Source organism: Procambarus clarkii, chromosome 3 (genome assembly GCF_040958095.1).
Source record: "Procambarus clarkii isolate CNS0578487 chromosome 3, FALCON_Pclarkii_2.0, whole genome shotgun sequence".
Classification (NCBI taxonomy): Eukaryota; Metazoa; Arthropoda; class Malacostraca; order Decapoda; family Cambaridae; genus Procambarus; species Procambarus clarkii.
The window spans coordinates 19,513,451-19,529,505 of NC_091152.1; the positions used below are offsets into that span (position 1 = coordinate 19,513,451).

Sequence of the window (16,055 nt, forward strand, 5' to 3'; positions counted from 1 at the left end):
TATCCCATCCCTCGTAACTCTGGGACAAGCCTCGTCGCAAACCTCTGGACCTTCTCCAGTTTCTTTGTGTGTTTCTTCAGGTGGGGGCTCCATGATGGCGCGGCATACTCTAAGACGGGTCTCACGTAGGCAGTGTAAAGCGCCCTAAAAGCCTCCTCATTTAGGTTTCTGAATGAAGTTCTAATTTTCGCTAGTGTAGAGTACGCTGCTGTCGTTATCCTATTTATGTGTGCCTCAGGAGTTAGATTAGGTGTCACATCCACTCCCAGGTCTCTTTCTCGAATCGTTACAGGTAGGCTGTTCCTCTTCATTGTGTACTGTCCCTTTGGTCTCCTATCACCTGATCCCATTTCCATAACTTTACATTTACTGGTATTAAACTCCAGTAGCCATTTCCCTGACCATCTCTGCAACCTGTTTAAGTCCTCTTGGAGGATCCTACAATCCTCGTCTGTCACAACTCTTCTCATTAATTTTGCGTCATCCGCAAACATTGACATGTATGATTCCACTCCTGTAAACATATCATTTACGTAAATTAGAAAGAGGATTGGTCCCAGCACCGATCCTTGAGGTACTCCACTTGTTACTGTTCGCCAGTCCGACTTCTCGCCCCTTACCATTACCCTCTGGCTCCTTCCTGTTAGGTAGTTCTTCACCCATACTAGGGCCTTTCTGCTTGTGTGTGTGTGTGTATGTATAATAATAATAATAATAATAATAATAATAATAATAATATAATATATATATTAGTGGCCACACTCAAATTAAACTTTATTTTTCAGAGAGGCTCTAATGGGCAGCAAGTGGAAATGTTGCGTCAAGAGAATGAGGAGGTAAAACAGAGACTCGCCAATCTCCAGCATGAGTTTTCTTTGTAAGTAATGTTTGTTATTATTTTATTAGATATTCTCTTAAGGTTTTGGTATGCTTCTTAGCCATTTTTCTGTCGATCCCAATGGTAATTACCTAAATGTAGTTACAGGATGAGAGCTACACTCATGGTGTCTCGTCTTCCCAGTACTCTTGTCATATAACCCTTTGAAACTACTGGCGGTTTTGTAATTCCTACCTTTCTGGGTGCCTAACCCCAGCCGATGGCAGATAAAGAAGACCCCAACCACAGGGGGGTTTTCCAGGGCCATTGCTCCGTGCAACCTCTCTGAAGGGGCCAGGTTCTGGCTCATGGTCCCCAGTAGGTCTGAACTCCATAGCGAATGTCCCGGTCTAATATAACATACATTAGCCCGATAAGCTCCACGGAGCCTCCGGGGCTCGCCCAGAAAATGGCGTTTTATTACATTCAACGCTGTTTTTTTTTTTACATGTATGTGATGTAGTTCTTTATTAAATTTTTATTTTTATAGTTATGCCATAAATTAACCGCATAAATTTTTGTGCAGGCTCGAGGAGCAAGTTCAGGTGCTGGTGGCAGAGCGGCGGATGGCGGAGGAGCAACAAAAAGCAGAAATTGAGGCTCAGGAAGAGGCATACATTAGCAAGCTGCAACAGTACCAGGCAACTATTGCTGCACTTGACCAGTGCAACACAACTCTAGCAGAGGACCCGCCACTTCCCCACACCAAGGTTATTTATAGTGTTTTCTCTAGTATTAAGATAGTAATTATGAGACTCAAGAAAAATGAAACGGGTTATTAAACAAGTAGAAGAGTGAATCGGGTAACGCTTGGAGACATTAACTTGCATTAGGTTATTAAACAAGTAGATTCCTATATCTTTTCAATTTAATGTTGCAGTCCTTGTGGTGTAGTGGTAAGACACTCGCCTGGCATTTTGCGAGCGCTTTTTTCTGGGTTCGTATCCTGGCCGGGGAGGATTTAGTGCGCACCAATCCTTAACTGTAGCCTCTGTTTACCCAACAATAAAATGGGCACCTGATTGTTAAACGATTTGGCGGGTCGTATTCTGGGGCATATTAGGATTAAGGACTTGCCTGAAACGTTATGTGTGCTAGTGAATGTACAAGAATGTAAGAACTCTTGTATATATAACAAAAAAAAATGTTTGTAATCTCTTTAAATATGAGTAACTTAAGAATGCTACTGAGATTGTAAGTAAAACCCATTACGAGATTCTTGGCCTGCCAGAATGTGTGGGTTATAACTTCTTATAATGATTGAAGTATTTGAGAAGTTAATGTCAAACCTAGTTGATGCCTCTTTGATAGGACTGCTACTACCCTACAAAGAGTAACACTGTACATTATAGTGAAAGAGGGAGTGTACATTAATATATGCAAGCAAAGTTAATGTTACTAACTCATGTTATTCCCTATTAATAATATTGCCCCTTTCTATGATGTAGCACTAACATATTTCTTCACAAATTTAAAATCTTCAGGTATAGTAATATTCTCTTTGTATAGCTTGTTGTGCTGTTATTGATGTTCATTAATTAATGTGGACTTGGAAATTTCTCGTAGAGGATGTTTGGTTTACAATGTTATTTTGACGTATACTTAGAAGTCATAGTTTTCTAGGGATATCTGCATTTGAATGAGAATTTTTCTGTATGTATTTGTATATGCATGTATGTACAGCCAACCACTCACTTTCAGGACACCTCTGGACCGAGACTTCAGTATGAGAAGGGCTGATCCTCTTTTTAACCCTACGTTAGTACTCTAGGGTGTCCAAGCTTTGCTAGTACCCTGGGGTGTTTACTCACCCCAGAACTGTACCCCAATGTTTACTCACCCAAGCACCCTACCCTGGGGTATTGACTTACCCTAGCACTCTACCTTGCTAGAATCCACTCGGTAAAATATCTAAACTATTGGGACCGACTAAAAGGCCTAAATCTGTATTCTCTTGAGCGCAGGTGGGAGAGATACATCATAATTCACATGGAAAATAGTAGAGGGACTGGTCCCAAACCTGCACACAGAAATAACATCACATGAGACCAGAAGACATGGCAGGATGTGCAGAATACCCCCGTTGAAAAGTAGAGGTGCAATAGGTACTCTGAGAGAGAACTATCAACATCAGAGGCCCGAGACTGTTCAACACGCTTCCACTACACATAAGGGGCATAACTGGCCGACCCCTCGCAGTGTTCAAGAGAGAACTATCAACATCAGAGGCCAGAGACTGTTCAACACGCTTCCACTACACATAAGGGGCATAACTGGCAGACCCCTCACAGTGTTTAAGAGAGAACTATCAACATCAGAGGCCAGAGACTGTTCAACACGCTTCCACTACACATAAGGGGCATAACTGGCCGACCCCTCACAGTGTTCAAGAGAGAACTATCAACATCAGAGGCCCGAGACTGTTCAACACGCTTCCACTACACATAAGGGACATAACTGGCCGACCCCTCACAGTGCAACCCGTTCTCGCAAATTCGTAAAGTCAATATTGACTTATTAACTACGTGCATAGGTGATATACTAAACATAATAGATACCCTTAAAAAGATTCATAGAAAACACCGACCTTACCTAACCTTGTTAGTATCTTAAGATAAGCATCTTATTGCTTCGTAATTACAATTATTACTTAACCTGTACCTATTATAGGTTAGGTAATAATTGTAATTACGAAGCAATAAGATGCTTATCTTAACATACTAAGTAGGTTAGGTAAGGTCGGTGTTTTCTATGAATCTTTTTAAGGGTATCTATTATGTTAAGTATGTCACCTATGCACATATTTAATAAGTCAATATTGACTTATTAAATTTGCGAGAACGGGTTGCACAGTGTTCAAGAGAGAACAATCAGCATCAGAGGCCCGAGACTGTTCAACACGCTTCCACTACACATAAGGAACATAACTGGCCGACCCCTCACAGTGTTCAAGAGAGAACTATCAACATCAGAGGCCCGAGACTGTTCAACACGCTTCCACTACACATAAGGGGCATAACTGGCCGACCCCTCACAGTGTTCAAGAGAGAACTGGATAAGCACCTCCAAAGGATACCTGATTAACCAGGCTGTGACTCATACTTCAGGATGCGAGCAGCTGCGTCCAACAGCCTGGTTGACCAGTCCAGCAACGAGGAGGCCTGGTCGACTACCGAGCTGCAGGGACGCTAAGCCCCGAAACCATCTCAAGGTAACCTCAAGGTAACCCTGGGGTATTGACTTACCCCAGCACTCTTCCCTGGGTTGTTGACACTCTCCCAGCAGAATGAAATCACTTTACAGTCATTTATTTTATTGAACTTAGATTTATATTGATATTCCAATATCTTTGGATTCTCTCATTTTTTCTGATATGGAATTACTACATCAATTTCCATGTTATGTATCATGCAATATAACTGACATGGCATGTTATAACTAATCTTTTTATTTGCTGTTTATTAAGATGTAAACAAACATGAATGTTTATTTGGCACATGCATCATTATCACACAAATGAGTATCATTGAGTTAATGTTCAATGTTCCTACAATCCAATGCACGTTTGTGAACAAATTGACCCCCTCTGACTCATCACTTGATGGACTATTTAATTTTTGGGGAGTAACAGGAATTGATAAAGTTGACCAACATCCAAGTGCAGGAATATAAGGTTAAGGGGTGTATTACCTGTTTGTATACTTAAGTGTGTTGAAAGTTTATACATTAATGTAACTGTTTCATAAAGCCATTATCTCAATCAATTGTTATTAAAAAGCACTTTGTTTTGTGTCGTAGAAAAGATTAAATATAATTGTCATTATTGGGCATTCAAAAGTATAGAAAATATAACAAAAATTATATATCTACCCTTACTTTGGCTTTGGGAGCCGGGCGGTCGAGCGGGCAGCACTCTGGACTTGTGATCCTGTGGTCCTGGGTTCGATCCCAGGCGCCGGCGAGAAACAATGGGCAGAGTTTCTTTCACCCTATGCCCCTGTTACCTAGCAATAAAATAGGTACCTGGGTGTTAGTCAGCTGTCACGGGCTGCTTCCTGGGGGGTAGAGGCCTGGTCGAGGACCGGGCCGCGGGGACACTAAAAAGCCCCGAAATCATCTCAAGATAACCTGGACCCTAAAATGGATTAAATGGAAACTTAGACCATGGAACTACACCCTAGGTGTCCACCCTAGGGTGTCTCCTAGGCACCCTCTGGACACGGGTGCCAGAGGGTGCCTAGGCGCACCATTTTACAAGGAGCCAGGGTCGGATGCCCAGTCCCTAACCCTGTCAAAACGTTTTCCTAAACTACCTCTGGTTACAATGTCGCCAGTTGCAACATTGCCAACAGCTCCGAGGTTATCCTCGATGTAATGTGGTTAGAGCAACAACACGTTACTCACAGGCTCAAGCATGTTGCCCCGTTGGGAGGTGTTTGTTTCCTTAGAAGGTAAAGCACCTGTAACACAGGCATCCAAATGAACTATGTTGGATAATTGTTCTATGAATTATTAACATATGTCTCATAAATCGTCCGAGCAATTTTATTTGGTTAAACTAAAAATGAGGAACTTGGGAATCTGAGTAACCTGTCACTGGAAAATATGTGGTTGGCAGTATGTATATACAGAATGAATGAATATGTAGGTATATATATATATATATATATATATATATAGGTAAATACATATACCTACACATATGTAGGTATGTATTTGTGTATCTATGTATCCGTGTATGTATGCATGCTTGTGGTAATACAGTGGAACCTCATAAATCTAGAATACATTATTCTAAACCCTTACAGATTTTCAAATATTCCAAAATTTCAAATACTTAAACTTAATATTTTTTCTGAGGGACGCCCCGTCGGCTCCCTGAAGCGAGGCTCAGGGAGCAATGTCCATATGAGCGCTCTACATTTAGAGTTTGTTTGAAACAACTGATGGTTTTGGCCTCCACCACCTTATCACCTAACTTGTTCTCACCGTCTACCACTCTGTTTGTGAAAGTGAATTTTCTTATATTTCTTCGGCAGCTTTGTTTAGTTAGTTTAAATCCATGACCTCTTGTTCTTGAAGTTCCAGGTCTCAGGAAATCTTCTCTATCTATTTTATCAATTCCTGTTACAGTACTGTTATGTACGTAGTGATCATATCACCTGTTTTCCAAATTGTTTCAACCAATTTTTTTTTTTTTTTTTTTTTTATTTAAGAAACATGGAGCAGCCTACCTGCCGACCACTGAATGAACCTTTTTGACATTTGTTCTGTTTTTCAAAATTTTTTATTTTTTTTTTTTTATTTTCATTTTTTTTATTTAAGAAACATGGAGCAGCCTTCCTGCCAAACACCGAACGAACCTTTTGGTATAAGACAAATAAAAAAAAAAATTGAACAAAGTTGAAGAAAGAAAAGTGTCATAAAGGTTTATTCAGTGTATGTAAGGTAGGCTGCTCCATTATTTAAAACATCGAATATCATATTGATGTTTTTCGGTGGTAGAACGGATTACTTTGATTTCCATTATTGTCAATGGGGATATTCGTTTTGTATGACGTCCGTTTCACATGACGATCATGGCGCCGGAACGGATTAAATTCGTTATTCGAGGGTTCCACTGTACTTATTTTGTCCAAGTCTTCTTGAAGGGCATGACAATCATCTAAGTTTCTTTATCCTTCCTATTATCTTAGCATCATCAGCAAACATGTTCATATAATTCTGTATACCAACTGGTAGATCATTTATGTAGACAATAAACATCACTGGTGCAAGAACTGAACCCTGTGGTACTCCACTTGTGACATTTCTCCAGTCCGATACATTGCCTCTGATCACTGCCCTCATTTTCTCAGTCAGAAAATTTTTCATCCATGTTAGAAGCTTACCTGTCACCCCTTCAATATTTTCCAGTTTCCAGAACAACCTCTTAAGTGGAACTCTGTCGAAAGCCTTTTTTAGGTCCAGATAGATGCAGTCAACCCAACCATCTCTTTCTTGTAAAATCTCTGTGGCTCGATCATAGAAACTGAGTAAATTCGATACACAGGATCTTCCAGATCGAAAATCATACTGTCTGTCTGATATTATATAATTTCTCTCCAGGTGTTCTACCCATTTATTTTTTATTATTTTTCCAATATTTTCACTATTACACTTGTCAATGATACAGGTCTATATTTGAGGGGGTCTTCCCTGCTGCCACTTTTGTAGATTGGAACTATGTTAGCCTTTTTCCACACGTCTTCTATGACTCCTGTACACAGGGATGCCTGAAAGATCAGGTGAAGTGGAATGCTAACTGTATTCACCTAGTTGTGTTTACGGGGGTTGAGCTTTGCTCTTTCGGCCCGCCTCTTGACTGTCAATCAACTGTTTTACTAACTACTATTTTTTTTCTCCACACCACACACACACACACACACCCCAGGAAGCAGCCTGTGACAGCTGACTAACTCCAAGGTACCTATTTACTGCTAGGTAACAGGGGCATTCAGGGTGAAAGAAACTTTGCCCATTTGTTTCTGCCTGGTGCGGAAATCGAACCTGCGCCACAGAATTATGAGTCCTGCGCGCTATCCACCAGGCTACCAGGCTCCCTAGTGTGTGTGTGTGTGTGTGTGTACTCGCCTAATTGTGCTTGCAGGGGTTGAGCTCTGGCTCTTTGGTCCCGCCTCTTAACCGTCAATCAACAGGTGTACAGGTTCCTGAGCCTATTGGGCTCTATCATATCTGCACTTGAAACTGTGTATGGAGTCAGCCTCCACCACATCATTTCCTAATGCATTCCATTTGTCAACCACTCTGACACCAAAAAAGTTCTTTCTAATATCTCTGTGGCTCATTTGGGCCCATTGTGTGTGTGTGTGTGTGTGTGTTAGAAAGATATACATGTAGTAGATATAATAGAGGAAAAATAGATTGGTTAGAAAGGCAGGGTCCAAGAGCTAACAGCTCGATCTGCAGACACAAATAGTAAATTCAAATAGTAAATACACATATACATGCATACATTCATGTATGTTAGTAGACTCTGTTGTCGTGGCATGCACGTTTTAAAGCATTAAATTTTAACACTTGCCTTTACTGACACCCAACTTTTCTCAGACTTATTTTGTATAGTGTGTGATTGTGTGAGCTTGAGTCAGTCGTCAGTGACTAACACCGGCACCTGCTATAATTAGACCAGCTAATTGTAAGAATATAAAATTCTTAACCTGTTGAGCATTTTGATGATTATCTTTCTTAAATTTTATTGTACCTTTATTTGGCATAAACTACAGACATAGGACTTGAATAGTTATTGCAATTGCAAGATTAGTTATTGTAATTAATGCTGTATAAGACTGTGTGTCAATATTAGTTATCTGTATTGGGCTGATGTCAAAAAATATATTAAGCGAAATATCTTCAGCCATTTTATTTTTGCACAGGTTGAAGAGTGCCACCCCAAGAAGGAGGCCTATATTAGTAATGACTCTGTTGTGCAGATGTTGGCTGAGCGGTGTCACACCTTGGAGCAAGCCAACAAGAAGCTTCAGAATGAAGCTCGTGCACAGCAGCGCCAGTATGAAGTTTGTCTCGATCGTGTTGCCACTCAAGTCGTCCAGGCACTCCTTTCCCAGAAGGTGAAACATAAATGTAATGTGAACAAATCCACAAGGGCCGTGACGAGGATTCGAACCTGCGTCCAGGAGCATCCCAGACACTGCCTTAATCGACTGAGCTACGACAGGGTTAAAAGGGTTGAACCTGGACGCTGGTTCGAATCCTCGTCACGGCCCTTGTGGATTTGTTCATTTGATGCATCACGTTAGTGTGATCTCTGTGTGTGATAAATGTAATATATTATAATAGGGCTCTGACTTAACATGATCTTACTTATGATGACTCTTACGCGTGACAACTGACAACAGAAGGCATTGTGATGGTGGTGGCAGTGTGTGGTGGGCATCTTGCATTTCCTCAGTCAACTTCTGTGTTCCAACTCAAGATCACTGTGGCATCCAGGAGCGATTGATTCTTTTTTTTAGTAAAAGGAACTTAATTGTGATTGAGTATGTTGGTTGTAGTGTTCCAAGGCCAAGAAGAATGAGAGCCATACTATTTACATTGAAGGTGGACATAGCAGATTGCTCATAGAAATATGGAATATTAACCCTTAAACCGCACAAAACATACATGTACGATTTGACATTACTCAAGTTTTTAAAAACTTGCACAAACACTTTCTAATTTTTTGTGCATAATCAACTAGGCAAAAGCTTCAACGTTCTCTAAATGATCACAATGTAACTTGAAAAACAAAAGAATCATAATTAATTTTAAAATTGAATATTGAAAACTTCAGATTTTCAAATCGGAATAAACGAATATGAACTATCACCATTTGTTCATTTGGTGTTGTTATTCTCTCAGAATAACATTATGATTTTCATTTTCATCAAATTAGAATATAGGTTTTCAGTATAGTTTACTGTAAAAAATCGTAAATATGGCATTTGAAATAATGCGGCAAATTTAGACCCCCCAAAATTATAACTCCAAATGTATAAAGTATATGAAAAATCTATTTTGAAGGGCTTGTTTAACAGACAGCTGAGCACACAATGCCAAAATAGGGAGAATCGATCAAAAACTGGAATTTTAGAAGTTGAAACTCTTAGTTTCAGAGATAATTGAAATTGAAGTTATCAGCAATGAATAAAGGTAGTTTTAATTCGTTAACTTAATTGTATGTTTTAGTAAACATTGTTTGGCATTCATACTCGAATATGTGAAAGTTGTAGGTCAATATGTGTTGATGCCAAGAAAAAATAACCCCCCCAAAACACAAAATATAGGGATAATTATAATGATTTAGGAGATATATTTAGGGTATACTTTATATAAGTGAAAAAGCCTTAATATGGTCCCTAATCAAAACAACCTAAAGAGACAAACAAAATAAGAGTTTGAAATCTGAGAAAATAATCAGCCAAAAAAATTCAAAGTTCCAAGTTCTGCGAGTTGTGACTGATTTATTTGTTGACCCATTCCATTCTATCTTCACATAGTTAGGGAAACACAGGCGTTTTCAGGATGTAAAGGTTACAACAAAATCACATAATAAACAAAGGAGAAAAAAACTAAAATCTTAAAAAAAAAAAAATCCCTTAAAAATTTTGTTTGGGGGACATTGATGAAAGTAACAGGAATTACCATTGGACAATGTATTTGTATGATATATAACAAAATAGAGCATAATAACATAGTTATTCATTATTATTTGTGTTATTATGTATTACTCAGCAATGGTATAAAGGCACCAGCTGCATATCCACTTTGTGGGCACTTCTTACGACTACTATTCTTCTTTGTGCGTCGGACAGGTGCTTGTATCTCTCTATTACAGCATTATCACTCGGTTCCAGTTAATAGGAGCTGTTCTCCTTATCTTGAGGTTATCTTGAGATGATTTCGGGGCTTTTTAGTGTCCCCGCGGCCCGGTCCTCGACCAGGTCTCCACCCCCAGGAAGCAGCCCGTGACAGCTGACTAACACCCAGGTACCTATTTTACTGCTAGGTAACAGGGGCATAGGGTGAAAGAAACTCTGCTCATTGTTTCTCGCCGGCGCCTGGGATCGAACCCAGGACCACAGGATCACAAGTCCAGCGTGCTGTCCGCTCGGCCGACCGGCTCCCCAACATCCTTAACAAAATGTTCATATTTTTTAAAAATTCGTCTGAAATCAATTTCTGAAAATATTTTTATGAAAGTTTCATGACACTGAAGCCAATAAGTTGGAGATTTGTTTAAAATTTTAAAGTTATTTTTACATAATTCAAATATTTTTTGCTTCCGAGCCCCCAATATTCGTGGTTTAAGGGTTAATGTGGAATGCACATGTTCATGAAATAAACTACTTAACAATTGGCACCATTATCAAAGATGACTCTAGCATTATAGTATGTATGAATGGTTGAGCATTAATACATTCAGTAATAATTATCAATCAGTGCAGTTATTAATTCTGACATGGAAAGGCTTACATTGTCACATTTTACTGACTAATTCTCCATTAATTAAACCATTCAATAATTATTATATCCATTAAGGTAATTCCAACAATCAAAGTACTGTAAATAAAATCAGTGTTCAACTCTCCTTATATTTAAAATGTTTTTAAATGTTTTTTTTTTCATGTTTCGAGAACCTAATTCCATTTATAGGGTATAAATTAATTTTAAAATTAAATATTGAAAATTTCAGATTTTCAAATCAGAATAAAAACAAATTTGAACTATAACCAACTGTGATAGTGTAACAAACGGTGTGGTATGGTGTATGGTGACACGTATATTATATTCATAGATCAACCAAACAGTGTTCTTGCTGTTATTACGTTATATATCACTATCAACATTTATATGCACCCTAACAAACTAATAAACAGTTCTGGTGGGTATGGTGATGAAATCAAAACACAGCATGGAGCCACATGATACGAGCAGAGGACACCAGCAGTGACACGATGCAAGACAATGCCTCCATTATTCTACACGTCTCACTTTGACTAGCTACAAAACACTGTTATTACCACATTCTTATCACAAACTTATTAAATTCTTGACACAATCCTGAATGTGAATCCATTTCAATAGGGTTTTTATTGTGAATGAACATAAGGTCGTTTCATGATGCGTAGATGCAGGAAACAATGGCTGGGTGCTGTGTCTTTACCTCATGCTGTGAATATCATAACTAGCATTGTATTCACTGATATCTGAATGTTGTACATAGTCTTTATCACAGTCAGGATCACCTATGACACTATCAGTAGCAGTATGACACTATCATCCTGCAGTTTCGGGAGACTAAGGAATTGCGCTCTGGTTGTCGAAGCTGCAATATCCTCTTCAGGGCGCAAAGCCTGTGTAGGTCGATATGGAGGAGAAGCTGTTACCCTTGCATCAGGTTCCCCCTCTCCATGTTACTGAAATTTTTCAGTGGAAAGGCAAAAGCCAATACGCTTGGTTCCAGCACCGTCGCCGGAGCTGCCAAAACGAGGTTGAAGTCAACAACGAACTGCCTTAGGGGGCTCAACTCTGGATTTTTCCTCGAAGTTGACTCCCGAAGCCCGTGCCAAAAGTGGGTATGGCCGCGAGGCAGTGGATGTTTGAGATCTTGGTTTTCCTGTCCCTAGATGCTCTGCCATTCCAGGCTGTCGAGTCCCATCTACCTGGAGCAGTTGGTTGTAGCGCGCCAAAGGCTCATGCACGAGGACGAGGACCTGAAGGACTGTCCCTGGTACTACTACTCCTGCAGCAGGCTGGTAGAGGGCCCTGCAGACTGAGAGTCCTCCAGGGACTACTACTACACACAACTCAAATATTATATCATCATTATTATTATTAAAATATTAATGTAATAATATATAATAATTATATTATAATAATATGTAAAGATTCTAATATATATTATTATAATATTAAAATAATAATTATATATTATTACAATATTAACATTATAATAATGATGATGATATTATAATAATATTTGAGTATCAAATCAAATCAACTATCAACACAAAATAATTTGTTACCTATTTTATTCCTCATTACTAAGTAGTGCTGTGACCCCTAGCTGCACAGTGGTGCTTTGCGTTGCTCCTTCATGCACCAATCTTGGTCGATCACTCGGTACTAAGACGCTCCCAGCCAGCACGATGATGACGATTTTTTTTTTCAAGATCGCATCTGTTTCATGAAGTCCTGAGGCACAGGATGTGAGCCCTGTGTACTCGTGGGAGTTTTGAATCGCTCCCTATACCTAAAAGTGCCATATGGCACTGCACAGTTCAGTGGTTAAGGGACAATTTAACTTAACCTAAATAAATATATCAGACACGTGTTCTCTGGCCTGTACCTGGATCTACTTACATGGATCTCCAGGTTATGACCTCAAGATAGATATCATCTCAAGATAAGGGGTACACAGACAAGGTTACTCTCAGAACAGAAGGGGGGCACTAAAATCAAGGGGTACTTAACTCAGTAATCATCTAGAGAACTTAGAGTAGAAGAAGTGGAGAGGGGGATGCCCCGCCAATACAGGGGTACCTCAGCTTACGAATTTAATCCGTTCCCAGAGACGGCTCGAAAGCCGAATATTTGTAAACTGAAGCGAATTTCCCCATAAAAAAATAATGTAAATTAAATTAATTTGTTCCAGACTCCACAAAAAATGAACTTCAAAGTAAATTTTGTACCCAATTCACCCAAATCTTCAGTACTAAAATATGTACAAGTTATTACTTACCTTTACTGATGACTTGTGTTGGCGTATGGAAGACGGTGGGGAGGAGAGGTGGTAGTGTTTGGAAGGGGAGTCCCCTTCCATTATAACATGAGGCAGTGATAACTTCTCTTGGGGTACACTCTCTGGCACGTTTTGCCTGCATACCACCACGATCATCTGCTTGTGGCTCACTGCTTGATTATCCCACTAAAAACCTGTCTAGCGACACTTGTTTTTCCCTACATTGTAACACTTGTCTGAAGTGAGACATCGCATTATCATTAAAAAGGTTAATACAATGGCCTGCTACAGCTTGATTTGGGTGACACTTTTCAGCAAAACTTTGCAATTCTTCCCATACTGCACACATTTTCTTAATAAATGAGGAAGGGACGTACTCTACATCAGCAACCCTCTTAACCATCTTCTTTTGTGTGGTTTGGTCATCATTGGTTGGGCTGTTTAACTTTACTAGTCTTTTTTTCAGGTAGGTTTTGGATGTTTTGTGATGTTTTCATTGTTGTGGACTGTTAACTGGTAGAAGGTTGCTCAGGGATTCTCCCATGCTCCTCCATCTGAGTAAGGGGGTGGGCAAGATATTAGTACAGTAGTTGCTCCTGGTAGGCCAAGTCAATCTCAGGAACCTGATATTATGTTGGGTCCCCTGAAGTTCCAGTGCAGTCTTAGATGCTTCTGACGTACCACCCTGAAACGACCATTTCAATATATTCAACATTATTTTAATGAGGATGAAATGAAGACAATATTGCTCATGGACTAATGATATTTAACAGAGTCATCAGGAGCAGTGTATCAAGTTAGCTCACCAGGTACAAGATTTAAGACGACAGAATGCTGCACTGTCTACCCTGGTGGGACCTGCTGGGACGCGACAGACTCTGCCTTGCTCTCATCGTCATCGCTGCCCACCGCCACCACCAACAAATCCTACTAACTTCTTGAGTTTACCAACATCACTCACAAGAAATAGACAGGTAATGTTTATGGAAGTGTTGTGCATTTGCATATTTTACTGAGATGAACTAGTTATTCCTTTGATTTGTAACTAACCTTTTGGGTCGGATTAGTTACAAAAGTATATGTTGGTCGGCAGGTTTTCCATTTGTTCTCGTTAGGAATCCTGGATATCCTGGATCTAGTTTGTTAACACTTTCACGCCCCGGGCCTGCGTTCTGCGCGTATGCACGAACTACTCCTGGTGGTGCGGTCGAGTTTGCGGCGACACTGAAATGTGTACTGTATACTCGTTTCAGTTTTCTCACCTTAATTTTCATGCTACATCGTTTTGGTATCATTGTGTTCGCAATAGAATTCCCTACAGGTGTATATTCATATAATGTCCAAAAGCCCACCGTGACTCCCCACAGCAAAGCCTAAAGTCTGTAAAAGTTACCCGGGAGCGCACAAAATCAGGAAAAATGTGTATACTCGTTTCAGTTTTCTCACCTTAATTCTCGTGCTACATCATTCGTTTTGGTATCATTGTGTTCGCAATTAAATTCCCTGCAGGTGTATATGCATATATTGTCCAAAAGCCCGGCGTGACTTCCCTTAGCAAAGCCTAAAGTTACCCGTGAATGAGCACCAATTGGCACACCCGCAACCTAATGTGTATACTGGTTCAGTTTGATAACATTAATTTTCGCGTTACGTCTTTCGTTTTGGTATCAAATTGTTCGCAATATAAAGGCGCGTATTTTAAAACTAGTCTCTTAATAATAGCGCAATAAATGGAATTTTAACAAATATTTTAAATTTTGTATGCTCATCATAACAAAATTATTTATATCTTGAGGTTATCTTGAGATGATTTCGGGGCTTTTTAGTGTCCCCGCGGCCCGGTCCTCGACCAGGCCTCCACCCCCAGGAAGCAGCCCGTGACAGCTGACTAACACCCAGGTACCTATTTTACTGCTAAGTAACAGGGGCATAGGGTGAAAGAAACTCTGCCCATTGTTTCTCGCAGGCGCCTGGGATCGAACCCGGGACCACAGGATCACAAGTCCAGCGTGCTGTCCGCTCGGCCGACCGGCTCCCTTTCTCCCATATCTTTCCAGTGGTCTGACATCAATTTTCTTGTTACATCGTTCATTTTAGTGTCAAATTGTTACCAATCTAAAGGTGCACATTTTAAAACTAGTCCCATAATACTAGCACAATAAATAGAATTTTACCAAATATTTAAAATTTGGACCAAAAAGTATTTATAATCTTTCCAGTGTTCTGACGTAAATTTTCGTGTTACATCTTTCATTTGGGTATCAAATTGTGCGCACTCTAAAGGCGCTCATTTTAAAACCACTCCCAGATTGATTGGATAAAATTTAAATTTTTAACAAATATTTTAAAATGTAGACATCACTCGCGTCACCAACTCGGACTCGAGAGAAAAATTATGGACGCCAAGGGCATTACAAGAGTGCAAAAGTGTTAATTTTGTTAACATTTAATAATACAATATCATTGCTGAATTATATATTTAAATTAAGGGTATGCATAAAACCCGTCCTTATACTATACACTCCTAGTAATTACAGACAAATGTAAATTTGCTCAGTTATTTCATGCTTTGCTGACAGAAGCTAAATTTCTTAAATAGATGAATGTCAGAATTTATTAAATTTCTTCCTGTTTAAGCTCCGTGCTGCACCACATTTATTTTGACATTCCGGTGGTGCGCCAAAAATAAAGTGTTCCCCCAATTTTTTTTCTTTGTAAATTGTTAAAAACCCATCCCTGAACATGTACATTTAAAAAAAAATAATAACAACAACAATAACAACTTACTTTGACTGTGGGGACATGGAGAAAGTTCGATGTGACATCATTAAGGTCTGTGCGACTGTACAGGAAGCTCCCACAGGCTCAATGTGT

At 39.6% G+C, this 16,055-nt stretch overlaps 1 protein-coding gene across 1 annotated transcript in view; it reads left to right on the plus strand.

Annotated features, from left to right (window-relative positions):
* LOC123760856 (serine-rich adhesin for platelets) overlaps window positions 1–16,055 on the plus strand; it is a 312,965-nt gene that overhangs the window by 208,010 nt on the left and 88,900 nt on the right. The window contains 4 exon segments of the mRNA XM_069329888.1: window positions 786–877; window positions 1,404–1,587; window positions 8,371–8,508; window positions 13,955–14,155. Coding sequence (XP_069185989.1) covers window positions 786–877; window positions 1,404–1,587; window positions 8,371–8,508; window positions 13,955–14,155 — 615 coding nt within the window.